The sequence below is a fragment of the Aspergillus ambiguus genome (assembly GCF_047715705.1).
Source record: "Aspergillus ambiguus strain CBS 117.58 unplaced genomic scaffold BDV59scaffold_6, whole genome shotgun sequence".
Classification (NCBI taxonomy): Eukaryota; Fungi; Ascomycota; class Eurotiomycetes; order Eurotiales; family Aspergillaceae; genus Aspergillus; species Aspergillus ambiguus.
Window position 1 is genome coordinate 599,784 of NW_027395519.1, and position 14,836 is coordinate 614,619.

Sequence of the window (14,836 nt, forward strand, 5' to 3'; positions counted from 1 at the left end):
TTGCATTATATACCAGGCGCTTTTCCAGTGTTAGGTATCTCTCCGTACTACGAAGTACGCAGAGATGACTGTATGTTGGGATGCCTAAGGATATCCTAAGGGAATGATAAAGTTGGCATCAATTGCGATGAAATCATTAGCCGGCTGTCAACCTGAGCTATTTATGTGACGGATATTCCAAGCATGCGCTACATCAAAGCATTTTGCCCGACATTCATAACAGTCTAGACACACAACAAAACCATGGCAGTCATTGCAATAGTAGACGTCGGTATCAGCTGGAATGTATCTGGTGCACACATCACACCACCAAGATGACAGATTTGTCTCAAAGTGAGAGCCATTTAAAGACTGGCCACATTCGCCAACTTCAATGCCTAGTCGATAGACAGCTTGGCGCACTAATCTAATTACTTGTTCGTTTCCGGTCTTCGTTGCCCACCAGTAAAGATTCCGACCGAAGTAATCCTGGAAATGGGCCGTAATCTCTGTCAGTGGGAGCAAGACCTCAACAACGTCAGCGTGCCCATTTCTCACTGCAGCACACAGTGGGGTTGCGCCATAACGATCAGTTATGTTCGGAAGAGCACCGCGTAGAATCAAGTACTGTACAATCTCAACATGACCTCTCATCGACGCAAAGAAGAGGGGAGTACGGTCATTAGCATCTCGAATATTGAACCCCCCTTGGAAAGATTCAACAAGTGTTTCCACAGTCTCAGAATAGCCACCGGCGGCGGCTGAATTCACAGGTATCCATCCATAATTGTTAGAAATCGTAATATCTGCACCATTCTCAAGAAGCAGTCGGACTATCTCAACATGACCACATGTTGCCGCCGAATTCACAGGCGTCCATCCATCTTTGTTAGGGATAGTAATATCTGCACCGTTCTCGAGAAATAATCGGACGACCTCGATATGGCCCCCAGCTGCAGCTGAATTTATAGGCGTCCATCCGTGACTATTAGGAACGGCAATGTCTGCACCTTTCTTAAGGAGCAGACGAACGACTTCAGTATGACCGCCAGCTGCAGCCGAGTTCACAGGCGTCCACCCATTACTGTTGGGAACAGTGATATCTGCGCCCCTATCAAGAAGTAGTTGGACTGCGTCAATATGACCCCCAGCCGCAGCTGCATTCACAGGCGTCCATTCATCATTGCTGGGAACCGTAATGTCTGCACCCTTTTCAAGAAGCAGTCGAATTGTTTCAGCATGACCCTTATCAGCAGCTGTATTTACCGGCGTCCATCCCTTAGCATTAGGAATAGTGATATCTGCACCCGTCTCGAGAAGCAGACGTACTACCTCAGTATGACCCCTAGCTGCAGCTGCATTCACTGGCGTCCATCCATGATTATTAGGAATGGTAGTGTCTGCACCCTTCTCAAGAAGCAGCTTTATAATTTCTGGATGACCATCCCTGGAAGCCACATACACCGCAGTGCGCCCTTCGTTATCTCTAACTGTGATTTCCGCCCCGTTTTCAAGAAGCAACTTGACGACTCTTGCATTTCCTGTTCCGGAGGCTGCTATCAAGGCTGTCTGTCCCAATATGCCTCTCTCGTTTGGGCCATGCTGGCGGTCGTGAATCAGAAATATGAGAGTGTCAAGTAGTCCCAGCAATGCCGCATAATAGATTGGGCTGGGAGGACTGCTTCCACTTTCCAGGTGTTCTGAGCGAAACCATTCTGCCCATAGCGCCCAACATCTGCTATTTGTATCGAAGAGTCTATTTACCAGCTCCGTCACGTCAAAATCCATGGCGCTATCAATAGTAGCGTGTTTTAGCCACGACCCAGCAGCGTAATTGACAAAGGCGCCGGGGATTTGATGATGGTCCTGTGAAGAATACGCCAGCCAGACTTTTTCACACGTAATGTAGCGTAGGCAGGCTTTAGCAAGAATGCTATTCTCAACTGCTTCAGTAGACTGGGCGAGGCTTCCATTTGATTGTAGGGTCCTCTCATGCGCCGAAAATCTGTCGAGCAGATATTCTTTAACCGAGAAATGTGCCAGATGCACTGTCATCGATCCAACACAGGATTCTGCTTTAGCAACACTTCTGATATCGAGCAGTGATCCGCAGTAATACAATATTTCTGTATTAACGTACTCCAAATCAAGACTGTCCGGTAGTTCTTCCATGGGAAATTCTTCGGTCTTTTCTGTGATTACCAACGCCTCCGTTATCTCACTGACTGTCAGCGGCCGTAGGGCAAAGGCTGCCCAACGTAGCAAGGAAAACGCTCGTTGCCTATCTTCCTCCGGGAGTCGCAATATTCTCGTCCAGTTCCGTTCGTATACACTTTCTAGTTGAATCGGTGTCGATTCAATTGCCCTTTCAAGCTGTATCTGGTTTTTACCACTCCGTAAAAAGTGCTCTTGCATTTGGACCCATAGAAACTGCCCGCGGCAACGGTCTGCCAGTTTCTTGGTAATTCGTTCTTTTGTTGCGTCTGGCTTTCCTGACAGCTTTCTCTGGACAATGCCCCGAGAATATAACATGACATCAGAGTGGACGTCCTCAGGCACTATTTTGTATTCTGAAAACCACATGTTTGTGTCACCATTGGCGAGGAATGATCGGATTTCTGGCTCATCGCGGCTGACGATCAAAATACGCGTTTTAGTATCTGTAGTCGCTTTTCTCAGAGCTTCCATGAAGCTGAAAAAACAGTCGCCATCGCTGGCGGTCGCACTGTCTTTGGACCAGCTACATTCGTCTAGTCCGTCAATTATGAGAGTGCACCTGGATATGGTTGTAATGACCTCTCGAAGGAGGTTTATGACATCGCCGCTTGTTGCTTTTGGCCTCTGCTGGGCTGCCCACTTTTCCCGCATCAGTTCAAACGCCCTTGGGTCAGACATGACTTGTACGAGCCATGATCTCACAGCCACAAATGGATCGGCTCTGGTTTCAAAGTCAGATGAAAAGAAAAAATAAACAATTGGCGCAGCACCCATGGATGACAGATGATCGATAACTCTCGCACAGAGAACGGATTTCCCAAACCCCGCGGGGCCGTTGATCCAGAGTACTTTGGCATGTCCCGCTGAGAACTCAGAAGAAGACCAATCCACGAATTGACGACGATTTAGCACCCATTCACAAGTGCCTTCTAATCTCCTTCTGACAAGGGCTTCGTAACGTTCATTGGGAATGTAGTTGCCCAGCAGCCACGACCGTACATCTCTCTTTGTCTCCGCTTCTCGGAATAAGTTAAAAGCTCAACGTCAGAATGGGAGACTAACCTTCAATCTCCCTATCTATTCTGCTTAGGACATGTTCAAATTCCAACATCCAATCTCCTCGCCTGACCACATCATCCGATAGGGGGTCCAAACCCGGCACCGAACGTGCCGTGGTGCATTGCGTGCTATATTGGCGCACAGAAGGATCATTGCCCCCAAGGATGTTCTCGCGGCCTTCGATCACATATTTGCCTTGATCGATGGGGATCAATGTATAAAGGTGTCCCACCAACAGTGAAAGTTGCTTGACTTGTGCAATCCGTTTTGCTTTGTCTCTCAAGGCCCAGCTAAGTCTATGTCTTTTCGAATCGAGGTGGGTGTGTAGATAAGGACGATTTTTGTATCTTTGGTTTTTAGGATTTCTTTTCTCTGCTTCTGAGATGGGATCTAGAAATCGCTCTTCGTCATGGTCGCAAATCTTCGTAATGGCCAGAAGGAGTTCTTCGACAATTGAAAAAGTTCGCGGATCATCAAGCAACTCGTTATGCTTGTCTGATAAGAGACCACCTTCTAACCCAACAGCTTGACCCCATCTCTCCAATCTGAGTCTGTTGGCTTCAAATTGAGCGTTAAGAGAACGAACCTCGCTTCCGCAGTCCCTCCACGAGTCAAACCTCGCGAGGACATCTAGACAGGTATTAAAGAGCCCAGCAAGACCCAGAATTCCGACTGCCAGGCCTGCCGGTTCCATAGCTAGTTAGGTGACTTCATAAAATACAGAAAAATAAAGCAATGCGGAATCTGCTGGAGGCTGTTGTGGGTTAAAGCTCAACTGGAGGCGGGGTATCGCTGTGTGCTAGCTAATTAGATTAGATCCTACAACACGATGCTCGGGACTTTTAGTGGCGTAGAATTCAATTCTCCACCGATGATCAGTCACCAGCTGGTCGAAGAGCTCACATCGATGAGATACATGATTCGGCGCATTATAATGTCAGTAGGCTGTGTATATGATTATTATTCTTCCCATTGGATGAGACGTGACATGCGTTGCCAGCTCCAGAGGGCGCCTTGCCGCAAAATGCGACCCCTGTCCATCACGAAAAGGGCGTTCCTATAAATAATTGAAAAATTGACAAATTCTAAAAGTTATGACTACGAAATTCCCCTTAACTTCGCTCTCACAGATTCCAAGTGGTATTGGCGTGTCAGGAATCCAGAAGCGTTAGGGCTATGTATATACTTGCGTAGACGCACTATACCTCTTCTGTAACTAACTAGTTCATAATGTGAGAGCTTACCTAATGCGGGACAGCGGGCCGAGAAATGTTCCAGCGGGCTGCTTTTTGGAGCTCCGAAATTCAAGTATCCCAGTCGCTGCGCAACAGAAACCCTACAACATTATTTCTTCATATTCGCCATGGGTAAGCGTGGCGGTAGAAAGGTATTTTCCCTGTGATATCAATTACATTTGAATTGCTCTTGCGACCAGTGACTTACAACCACACAGGGCGGTGGCCGCGGCGGTGGCCCGCGAAGCCAGCAACGGCAGAGCTGGAGCGAACTCCCTAGAGCCAATGCGAAATTCGAGCACTTCTACAATGAACAAGGGTTTATTCCCGAGGAAGAGAGAGAGGAGTTTTGGAATACTTTGCGCAGGGATCTCCCCAGCAGCTTCCGCTTCACTGGTTCGCGAGGGTATGTCATCCGAAAAATTTTCCCTGCGTCGACATGATACTGCGCACGACCTATCTATTCTGGTGGTATTGACAAGTGGGTTTACAGCCACGCTCTTGCCGTGCAGGAGAGACTGAAGGACTACTATGTCCCCGAAATCACATCTATCAAATATGAGGGGAACTTCGTCGAACCTCCCCGCCCGGTCCCGTGGTATCCGGATCAGCTCGCATGGTCGATGACGACTCCCAAGCAAGTTGTTCGCCGATTCGCGCCCTTCGCCTCGTTCCAGAAGTTCCTTGTTGCGGAAACGGAAGTGGGAAACATCAGTCGCCAGGAGGTGGTTAGCATGATTCCCCCTCTCTTGATGGATCTTAAGCCTGGCATGACTTGTTTGGATATGTGCGCTGCCCCCGGTAGCAAATCCGCGCAACTCATGGAGATGATCCATGCTGGGGAGGAGGAATCGATGTTGCAGGTTTCCAAACAAGTGAAGGACGGAACTGCGGGACCTGAGCCCCTCGGGCCTGAGGGCCTCAATGATGATGGCAGGACCACCGGTCTGCTGATCGCCAACGACGCCGATGCCAAACGCGCGCATATGTTGATTCACCAGATGAAGCGGCTGAACTCGCCGAACTTGATTGTCACGAACCACGATGCTACCCTCTACCCTTCCATCAAGTTGCCTAAGCGCCCCGAAGATAAGGGAGTCCAGAGATATTTGAAGTTCGACCGCATTCTCGCCGATGTGCCTTGCACTGGAGACGGAACTGCCCGGAAGAACTGGGGAGTGTGGAAAGAATGGGGCCCCGCCAATGCGCTGGGTCTGCACCCCACGCAGGTCCGCATTCTGGTTCGCGCGTTGCAGATGCTCAAAGTCGGCGGACGGGTCGTCTATTCGACATGCAGTATGAACCCCCTCGAGAACGAGGCTGTTATTGCTAGCGCTATCGAGAGATGCGGTGGCGCCGCCAAGGTCCGCATCGTCGATTGCAGTAATGAGCTTCCAGGCTTGAAGAGAGTTCCTGGTCTTCGCTCCTGGAGAGTCATGGATCGCGAGGATCGGATGTGGAACAGCTGGAAGGAAATTGAGGAGCATAGGGAGCGCGAAGGCATCAACGGCTTGGGCAGAATCGCTGAGGGCATGTTCCCTCCCACCGGTGACAACGCGGATCTGCCTCTGGATCGGTGCATGCGTGTCTACCCTCACCTCCAGGATACCGGTGGATTCTTCATCACAGTCCTTGAGAAGCTGTCGGAAATTCGTGCCAAACCGGAAGACTCTTCGAAGGTTATTCCGAAGGGTACGGTTGCGGCGCTTACGGAGGAGCTTGAGCTCAAGCAGAAGAATGGAAACACGGAACCACTGGCAAAGATTGATGCTTTGGACGATATGGTAACTCTTGATAAGGAGGCCGAAGAGGAAGCGGCCAAGAACGCTTCTGTGGCCGAAGCTACCCACCAGCCCCCGTATTCCGCAACGAACCAGATCAGCCCCGCAAAGCGGGATGCGGAAAGCATGGAAGACGAGCTTCCATCGAAGAGAACCAAGCTCGGAGATGGTAGCGAGGTCCTAGTTGGAGACCGTCCTATCCACCGTCCGGCACCGGTTACCGAGTCGGATAACATGGAGACGTCTGAAGCCAATAGCACACCTGCGGCTCAAGAGACTCCTCAAATAGAGAAGGTGGAGCCCCAGCCCAAGCCTCAAAAGAGAAAGCCAGGTCAGCCCATCGAGGAGCCGTACAAGTATCTGGACCCTAAGCATGAAGTGCTTGATCCGATCTTCCAATTCTATCATGCGTCAGACCGTTTCCCGCGGGACCGCTTCATGGTTCGCAATGCTGAGGGCAACCCAACCAAGACGATTTACTACACTGCCGCACTCACACGCGACATTCTGGAGGCAAACGAAGGCCACGGAATGAAGATTGTTCACTGTGGTGTCAAGATGTTCGTCAAGCAAGACGTGCAGCGTTCTGGCGTTTGCCCGTGGCGCATTCAGACCGATGGGCTTAGGCTCCTTGAGCCCTGGCTTGGGCCCGAACGCGCTGTCGCCCTGAACCGCAAGGAGACTCTGCGGAAGCTTCTTGTGGAGATGTTCCCCAAGGTTAATGATGAGGGTTGGAAGGACCTTGGGGAGATTGGCGAGCGGGTACGGGACATTCCGATGGGATGTAGTATCTTGTACGTTGAGCCGGATTCTACGGACGGCGGTTTTAGGTATGTTTTCCCTAATTCATTTCTTACACTCGCGGTCAATGGGCTAATAATCCCAGTGAACGAATGGTCCTTCCTCTTTGGCGATCATTGTATTCTATCAACCTCATGCTTCCCAAGGAGGAGCGTCGTGCTATGCTGCTGCGGCTCTTCAACGACGACACCCTGTTGGTTAATACCACTGCCAAGCGGTCTGAAGCGTCGCAGGGAGCCACTCCAGCAACTGAGAATACTCCGTCTGCGACGCCTGTTGAGACCGAGGAGGAGGCCATTAAGCAAGAAAACCTTGCTCTAGGTCAAGATGAGCAGGAGCAGACCGAGGCACGGGAGACCTATACGAAGGCCGGTGATGAGGAAGATCGCCTTAATACTACTGTATAGTCACTAGTTAGAGGATTGAGTCTCGATCCATTAGGGGTATACCCAAGTGGTTAGTATTATTATGGTGAAAAGCATGAATGTATTATGCAAAAGCAATTGAAGTTTGATAGCATGGTTTCGTTCTGCCGAGCAAGGATGTAGTGGGGTCAGTAGCAGGTTGCTCCTTAGTCGGACGGCCCGGGGATGATGGAACCGCCAATTTATTGTGCCAGACTATGACCGGAGTATGCGTTATTTTACCGAGAGCGACAGGGGTTGAAGTCTCGAGAGGCGGGTAAATTCATTTCGCATGATTATGCATCGTCCACCGGTATTGGAGGCGCATACTATACTTGGTCTATGCGTGGTTTTCCTCTATACAGAATAGCGTATTGTGTGTCTCCAATGAGAATGACGTATGAGAGAGCCATTGCATTTTGCTTACCGAGTATGGATTAATGAGCATCATCCGATGGGAGAACCCCGCACAGCAAATTGCATTAAATTGGCTTCTGGGCTGCTGTGCTGGTAGTCTGTATTGTGGCCCAGCTGGGCTACGATCCTGGACATCTCAGACAGTCATCCATTGATTGTATATAAGATTGGTGGTGTGCAATATTTGTATACAATAGGCTTATAAATTGAAGGAGGAATAAAGAAGAAGAATAAGCTTGATCACACCTTCCCCTTTTGGATGCGGAGAAACTTGGCCCGGGATCATCGACGCTAGACCAGATTGGGGTCTCCGTGTGGGGTAGATCTGCGGTCCGAGTTCCGTATCGGGAACAATATCCTTGACAACCGTCTCTCCCATACCTACGCAGTAAGCATTTTCCGCCCTGGCGTATTTTCGGTCTATTTCAGCGCGAGTTAGACATGCCCCCCTGGCTAATATTGGGACCAACAGTCTCCGGTCGAAGGACCCATTTCCTCCGCTTTTGCGTCATGTTGATGATGTGACGCATTGAACCCTGTGGCCTGGCTATGGTTGCAATGGGCATCAGTATCTCCTATTTGCTGTCAATGCGGGGCGCTCAGGGAAGGCAACTCTCTGTAATAAATAATTGGGAATCTCCCAATTGCTCCCCTTCTTTCTGCGCTTGTTCCTGTCGATCTTCCTGCAATCTTCCCACGGCACGATGAGATTCCTGGCGCTCGGTGCTGCAGCTCTACTGGCAGCCCAGGCAGCAGGTGCTTCCATCAAGCATCAACTCAATGGGTTTTCCATCACCGAACATCCAGATCCAGCAAAGCGGGAATTGTTACAAAAATATGTAGGGTCCGAATTACTCCCGGCGAAGAACACCAACTCATCCTTCGACAGGTGACCTGGGATGGTGACTCCCTGTTTGTCAATGGCGAGAGAATCATGCTTTTTAGTGGTGAAGTGCACCCATACAGGTAAGCGTGCAATACTCGTAGCTTCTTCCCCCAGACTGACCGGTCTAGATTGCCCGTTCCGCCTCTATGGACCGATGTCTTCCAGAAGATTAAAGCGCTAGGATTCAACTGCGTTTCCTTCTATGTCGATTGGGCTCTGTTGGAGGGCAAGCCAGGAGACTACAGAGCGGAGGGCGTGTTTGCGTGGGAGCCCTTCTTTGAGGCCGCTACCAAGGCTGGGATCTACCTACTTGCCCGTCCTGGCCCCTACATCAACGCCGAAGTCTCAGGCGGCGGATTTCCAGGATGGCTGCAGCGAGTTAACGGTACCCTTCGCTCAGCGGACCCATCGTTCTTGAAATCTACCGATAAGTATGCAACCAATCTTCACATAGTGGCCATTGTTTTTAACGTATCCCCTTCAGCTATGTGGCCCATATCGCCGCCACCGTCGCCAAGGCGCAGATCACAAACGGCGGCCCTGTCATTCTCTATCAGCCCGAAAATGAGTATTCCGGCGGATGCTGCGGCGCAAAGTTCCCTGATGGTGATTACATGCAATATGTGATCGATCAGGCGAGAAATGCAGGTATTCTCGTCCCCATGATCAGCAACGATGCGTACACCGGCGGACACAATGCCCCTGGAACTGGTGTTGGTGAAGTTGATATCTATGGCCATGATAGCTACCCGTAAGTATATCGTGTCGCCATAGACAGAAATAATCAAAACTAACGTTATCCTCTCAAGGCTTGGCTTCGACTGTGTATGAGCCCCCGGCAAAAGCATGCAATTTGTTCTAATGATGACAGGCGAACCCTTCTGTATGGCCGGATGGTAATCTACCTACCAACTGGTATACGACCCATATGCAGCAGAGTCCCAGCACTCCGTACTCTCTTGTCGAGGTAAATAACGCCCTAGATGGAATTCAATGGAGATTCCTAACGCCCCACAGTTCCAAGCCGGTGCATTCGACCCATGGGGCGGACCTGGGTTCGACAAGTGCGCTGCCCTGGTGAATCACGAATTCGAACGGGTGTTCTACAAGAATGACTTCAGTTTCGGTGTGGCCATTTTGAACCTTTACATGGTATGTCGCATTTCCTTTTCTAGTGCCAAATCTAATCCACACAGACTTTTGGCGGAACAAACTGGGGCAACCTCGGTCACCCTGGCGGATATACCTCGTATGACTACGGCTCTCCTTTGTCAGAGACCCGCAATATTACTCGTGAAAAGTACAGCGAGTTGAAGCTCATTGGGAACTTCGCCAAAGTCTCGCCCTCTTACCTTGTCGCGACTCCTGGAAACCTGACTACCGGGACCTACGCGGACACAACTGACTTGGCCGTGACTCCGCTGATTGGCAAGGGTACAGGCTCATATTTTGTGGTCAGACATTCGAAATATGCAAGCCAAGAGCACACCTCCTACAAGCTCCGGCTTCCTACCAGCGCGGGCAATTTGACTGTGCCTCAGCTTGGAGGCAAGTTGTCTCTGAACGGACGTGACTCGAAGATCCATGTCGTCGACTACGATGTGGCCGGAACTAATGTCGTTTACTCCACTGCTGAGGTTTTCACCTGGAAGCAGTTTGGTGATAGCAAAGTCCTTGTTTTGTACGGTGGGCCTGATGAGCACCATGAGTTTGCTGTCGCCACGAAATCTGCTGTCAAGGTCCTCGAAGGTCCCAATTCAAGTGTTTCTTCTAAGCAGGTTGGAAAGACCGTTGTCATCAGCTGGGATACTTCCTCGACCCGGAAGATTGTCCAGATTGGCGACCTGAAAGTGCTCCTTTTGGGTGGGTTTCTCCAACCTAGTGAATGCATCTGTCAACGCTAACCAACTCACAGACAGGAATTCCGCGTACAACTACTGGGTGCCTCAACTCGCGACAGAGGGAACCCAGCCTGGATACAGCACTAAGGAGAACACCGCGTCCTCCATCATTGTCAAGGCCGGATATCTTGTGCGGACTGCCTATCTTCAGGGAGCCAATCTCCACCTCACCGCCGACTTCAACGCCACAACAGCAGTTGAAGTGATCGGGGCCCCAGAGAAGGCAAAGAATCTGTTCATCAACGGAAAGAAGGCCACCCATAAGGTTGACAACAGCGGCATTTGGTCTACTGAGGTCCAGTACAATGCTCCCAAGATCAACCTCCCGAGCCTGGAAGACTTGGATTGGAAGTACCTTGATACCCTGCCGGAACTGCAGTCCACCTACGATGACTCCGCTTGGACCGATGCGAACCTGCCCACAAAGAACAGCCTCGACCCTCTCCGTACCCCAACGTCGCTTTACTCCTCGGACTATGGCTTCCACACTGGGTACCTGCTCTACCGGGGACACTTCGTGGCCAAAGGCAACGAGACGAGCCTCTTCATTCGCACTCAGGGAGGACAGGCCTTCGGAAGCAGCGTATGGCTGAACGGAACACACATTGGCTCGTGGAACGGCCTCAACGCCAACGAAGACTGCAACGCGACCTACAAGCTGCCCCATCTCCAGGCGGGCAAGCCATACGTGTTCACCGTCGTCGTCGACAACATGGGACTGGATGAGAACTGGGTTGTGGGCCAGGACGAGATGAAGGGGCCCCGCGGAATCCTGGATTATGCCCTCTCCGGCCGGGACGCCAGCGACATCACCTGGAAACTGACCGGTAACCTCGGCGGAGAGGACTACATGGACAAGGTGCGAGGACCTCTGAACGAGGGCGGCCTCTACGCCGAGCGCCAGGGATACCACCAACCCCAGCCGCCAAGCAAGGCGTGGAAAGCGGGCAGTCCCCTGGAGGGTCTGTCGAAGCCCGGGATCGGCTTCTACTCTGCCCAGTTCGACCTGGACATACCCAAGGGCTGGGATGTGCCACTGTACTTCAACTTCGGGAATAGCACCGTGCCGCCGCCGTACCGCGCGCAGCTGTACGTGAACGGATACCAGTATGGCAAGTATGTCAGCAACATCGGACCGCAGACAAGCTACCCCGTGCCTGAAGGCATTCTGAACTACCGTGGTACGAACTGGATCGCCTTGACCCTGTGGGCTATGGGGTCAGAGGGCGCAAAGCTGGAGAGCTTCGATCTGGTCAACAGTCACCCGGTGCTCACTGCGTTGGATGAGATCGAAGCATCCGAGCAGCCGAAGTACAAGGTGCGGAAGGGAGCGTACTGATTGGAGGGCGAGGAGGATTCATGGCTGGGCTATCTCCATGTGTATATCGCCAGCTATGGCATAGAAATGCGAGTTTGGCCGAGAATTATTAGGATTGCTCCAGATATAGTATAGTAGGTGCATGGAAGATCTCCTGCGGTGAGAGCCATGGTTACGAGGCTGTGCTGCCTGTCCTGGATGTAAATACCTGTCTCCGGATACGTCTCGAGCAGCCGAATCTACAGCCATAGACAAAGCAGAGCGCGAAATCTCTAGGCTCTGGAAATGGCAGTTTCAGCTCTCTCCCAGACGCTCAACACAACCTGCCTACGAGCGTTGCAAGATCGAGAACTAAACCGTTCATTGTTCCCTTCTTGATGTGCAATCCAATGAAGGAAATTCCTCTCCAGACCGTCGAGAAGTTCCTCAACAGAACAGGAGTTGTCCGGTCACCAGACTGCGAAAAGAACTTCGAGGCAGTGTCAGAGGTGAAGAACCGGCAGAACAACTGAATGATTACTTTACGTCTATCTCGGAGGAGAACCAGAATCGATTCATGTTGTTTGAGGAGTTCACGCAGTCTCGCTGGCAGCTCAGTTGATCATCTCCGGTATATATTTGAAGTTTCTGGACGTGTCATCGCCGGAGGGCATCAAACTGACCGACGACGATGTGAAGAGAACGCTGACGCAAAGCGAATTTCCCAAAGTTTGACGCAGAGACAGTGGATTCTGCAGGGGCATGGCAGAAAGGCAGTCAGAAGCACAGCGGGTTGAGTCTGGTCAACCAGCGGTATCTGTGATGGCGATGGTGACGGCGCAGAAGAACCGATGGCAGATGGCACTGTCAAGGGATACGAATAGAATGACGCGTATGAGAAGCAGTGTTGATCGCTGCAGGGCAGCAATAGAACGCCGATCGGGGAGATGTCGGGGGAAGAAGAAGTATACGCAGTCGCCGGCGGCGATGTCCCCAGCCACCCAATAAACATCCCTGCGGTGCGCAGTCGTCGTCACCACCTCCTCTCCTCTCCTCTGTTCCTCTGCATCTTTTCTCCTCCTGCATTCTCCCATACTTCATTATATTAATCCCACCGATATGACCCATTCCTGACTTCTACTTGCTGCCATACCATCCAATCTACGAACCCACCCCGAACACGGGCAAATCATGTCCCCCATCCCCGCCCTCAAATTCCTCCTCTCCTTCTACCACGACAACCACCAGCACCAAACCGCCCTGACGAAACGCTACGATGCCATCTCCATTCCAGCCTCTTACGGTCGCCTCGCCGACTCGCCCACTCCGGGCACCGTCGCTGGCATCATGCTCGGCAGCGTCGTCGGCTTCGTCTTCCTCCTGTACCTGATCTTCCTGGCGCTGGGATCCGGCCGTCGCTTCAGCAGCGAGACGGAGATGTCCGAGTCTGTGGACGTTGGGCCGGTGCGACGACCCCCCTCGCGGCGCGTGGTCGTCGAGGAGGAGGAGTATATCGATCGCGCCGGGCGGCGGCGCGGCCGGTGGGTGCGTCGGCCGCAGCGCATGCCGCCGCCGGATCGCATTGTCGTCGACGAGTCGATGGTGTCGGGATCGACGGAGGATAGCAATGTCGTCGAGGTGATCGAGGAGCACTCGAGCGTGGAGGGTGGGCGGCCGCGGAGCGGGCGCGGAGGCTATCGCCGGGATGATCCGTACGAGATCAGCGAGTATGAGAGTTCGCGATGAAGATGTGGATTTCGGGGGTTTGAGTTGACGCGATTATGTATGATGATTATGACGGATGGCTTTTGCTGCTCGCTGCTTGATACCCTTTTTTTTTTTCCTTTTATGACAGTTGGTTTGGGACTTTCCTGTATGATGAGCATATAGACGGCGCGGTACGAATGCAATGCATGTCAAGATTCATGAATCGTCGCATTTCAGTAGGATCAGTAGGAATCGGTAGGAATCGGTAGGAATTAGAATGTATAAGGTAGAAAAGGCAATGAAAGAATAAATGCAAAGAAAAGAACGAGTGACTGAAGCACATTTTGCACCCACAGCGCCGAAACGAGAGCCAAGGACCGACAGACCCAGAATCACAAACGTATAACCCCAAACCAACTAGAACAGGATATCCAAGCAGCAACAGCACGCCAACGCAGCGAGAATACCCGCGCAGATGCCCCCGCCGCCGCCACTCCGTTCTTCCGGGTAGTACCCTTGCTGGTGTTGCGGTGGATAACCCTGCGGCGGATAGTACATCGGTTGGCCCTGGGGCGGCGGAGATCCATAGTATCCTTGCGGTGGAGGACCGTAACCCTGAGGCGGATAGCCGCCTTGGTTGTAGTAGTCGTGGGCGCCACCGGGGGGAGGAGAGCCCGGATGGTAGGGACCGGCGTCATGCACGGGGGCAGGATATGACGGGGGAGGACCGTCCTAGAGGTTATAAGCCAAGGAATCGTGAAAGATACGAGGGAGAAATGGGAAGGGCACTGCCACGTACTGGTTTGCCGTACGACATGTTTATAGTCAGGAACCGTGCGGATGGACAGGGGACGCGGAACGCTTAGAAGGGGTTTGATAACAGCTCCTCGATCAAGGTGATGAGAAAGTCGCCAGAGAAGTGCGACAGGGTGAGCAAGAGTGAGAAGATGAAGACGGGGAGGAGGAAGAGGAAGAGGAAGAGGAAGAGGAGAAACCGATGGCGCCGAGAGAAAGTCACTTGGCGGCCGAGATCCGGATTAGGCAACCGGATGATCTTCACAGCCACGATGGATCTATACCAGTCGCCTCCTCTGAACCTCGGTCGGTCATGCACATGTCCTCTACATACGGATGGCTACGGCGTCATGGTCG

General features: G+C 51.9%; 4 protein-coding genes across 4 annotated transcripts; 3 read left to right on the forward strand and 1 right to left on the reverse strand.

Moving 5' to 3' along the window:
• The first annotated feature begins 4,573 nt into the window (after positions 1-4,573).
• On the forward strand, positions 4,574-7,639 carry BDV59DRAFT_173133 (tRNA (cytosine-C5-)-methyltransferase). The gene is made up of 4 exons (XM_073688833.1): positions 4,574-4,642; positions 4,709-4,896; positions 4,984-7,101; positions 7,158-7,639. The coding sequence occupies exons 1-4, from the start codon at positions 4,619-4,621 to the stop codon at positions 7,477-7,479; spliced, it is 2,652 nt and encodes an 883-aa protein (XP_073550546.1). The 5' UTR covers positions 4,574-4,618; the 3' UTR covers positions 7,480-7,639.
• Positions 7,640-8,566: 927 nt separating this feature from the next.
• BDV59DRAFT_211356 (glycoside hydrolase family 35 protein) lies at positions 8,567-12,037 on the forward strand. The gene is made up of 8 exons (XM_073695785.1): positions 8,567-8,732; positions 8,783-8,859; positions 8,908-9,210; positions 9,264-9,530; positions 9,589-9,604; positions 9,797-9,931; positions 9,976-10,642; positions 10,695-12,037. Exons 1-8 carry the CDS (start codon positions 8,598-8,600, stop codon positions 12,017-12,019), a joined length of 2,925 nt encoding a protein of 974 aa, XP_073550547.1. The 5' UTR covers positions 8,567-8,597; the 3' UTR covers positions 12,020-12,037.
• Positions 12,038-12,973: 936 nt separating this feature from the next.
• On the forward strand, positions 12,974-13,627 carry BDV59DRAFT_173136 (uncharacterized protein). Its single transcript, XM_073688834.1, has 2 exons — positions 12,974-13,500; positions 13,551-13,627. Exons 1-2 carry the CDS (start codon positions 13,169-13,171, stop codon positions 13,600-13,602), a joined length of 384 nt encoding a protein of 127 aa, XP_073550548.1. The 5' UTR covers positions 12,974-13,168; the 3' UTR covers positions 13,603-13,627.
• Positions 13,508-14,650, reverse strand: BDV59DRAFT_173137 (uncharacterized protein). The gene is made up of 2 exons (XM_073688835.1): positions 14,484-14,650; positions 13,508-14,416 (listed from the first exon to the last, which is right to left on the reverse strand). Exons 1-2 carry the CDS (start codon positions 14,499-14,501, stop codon positions 14,102-14,104), a joined length of 333 nt encoding a protein of 110 aa, XP_073550549.1. The 5' UTR covers positions 14,502-14,650; the 3' UTR covers positions 13,508-14,101.
• Between the last annotated feature and the right edge of the window lie 186 nt (positions 14,651-14,836).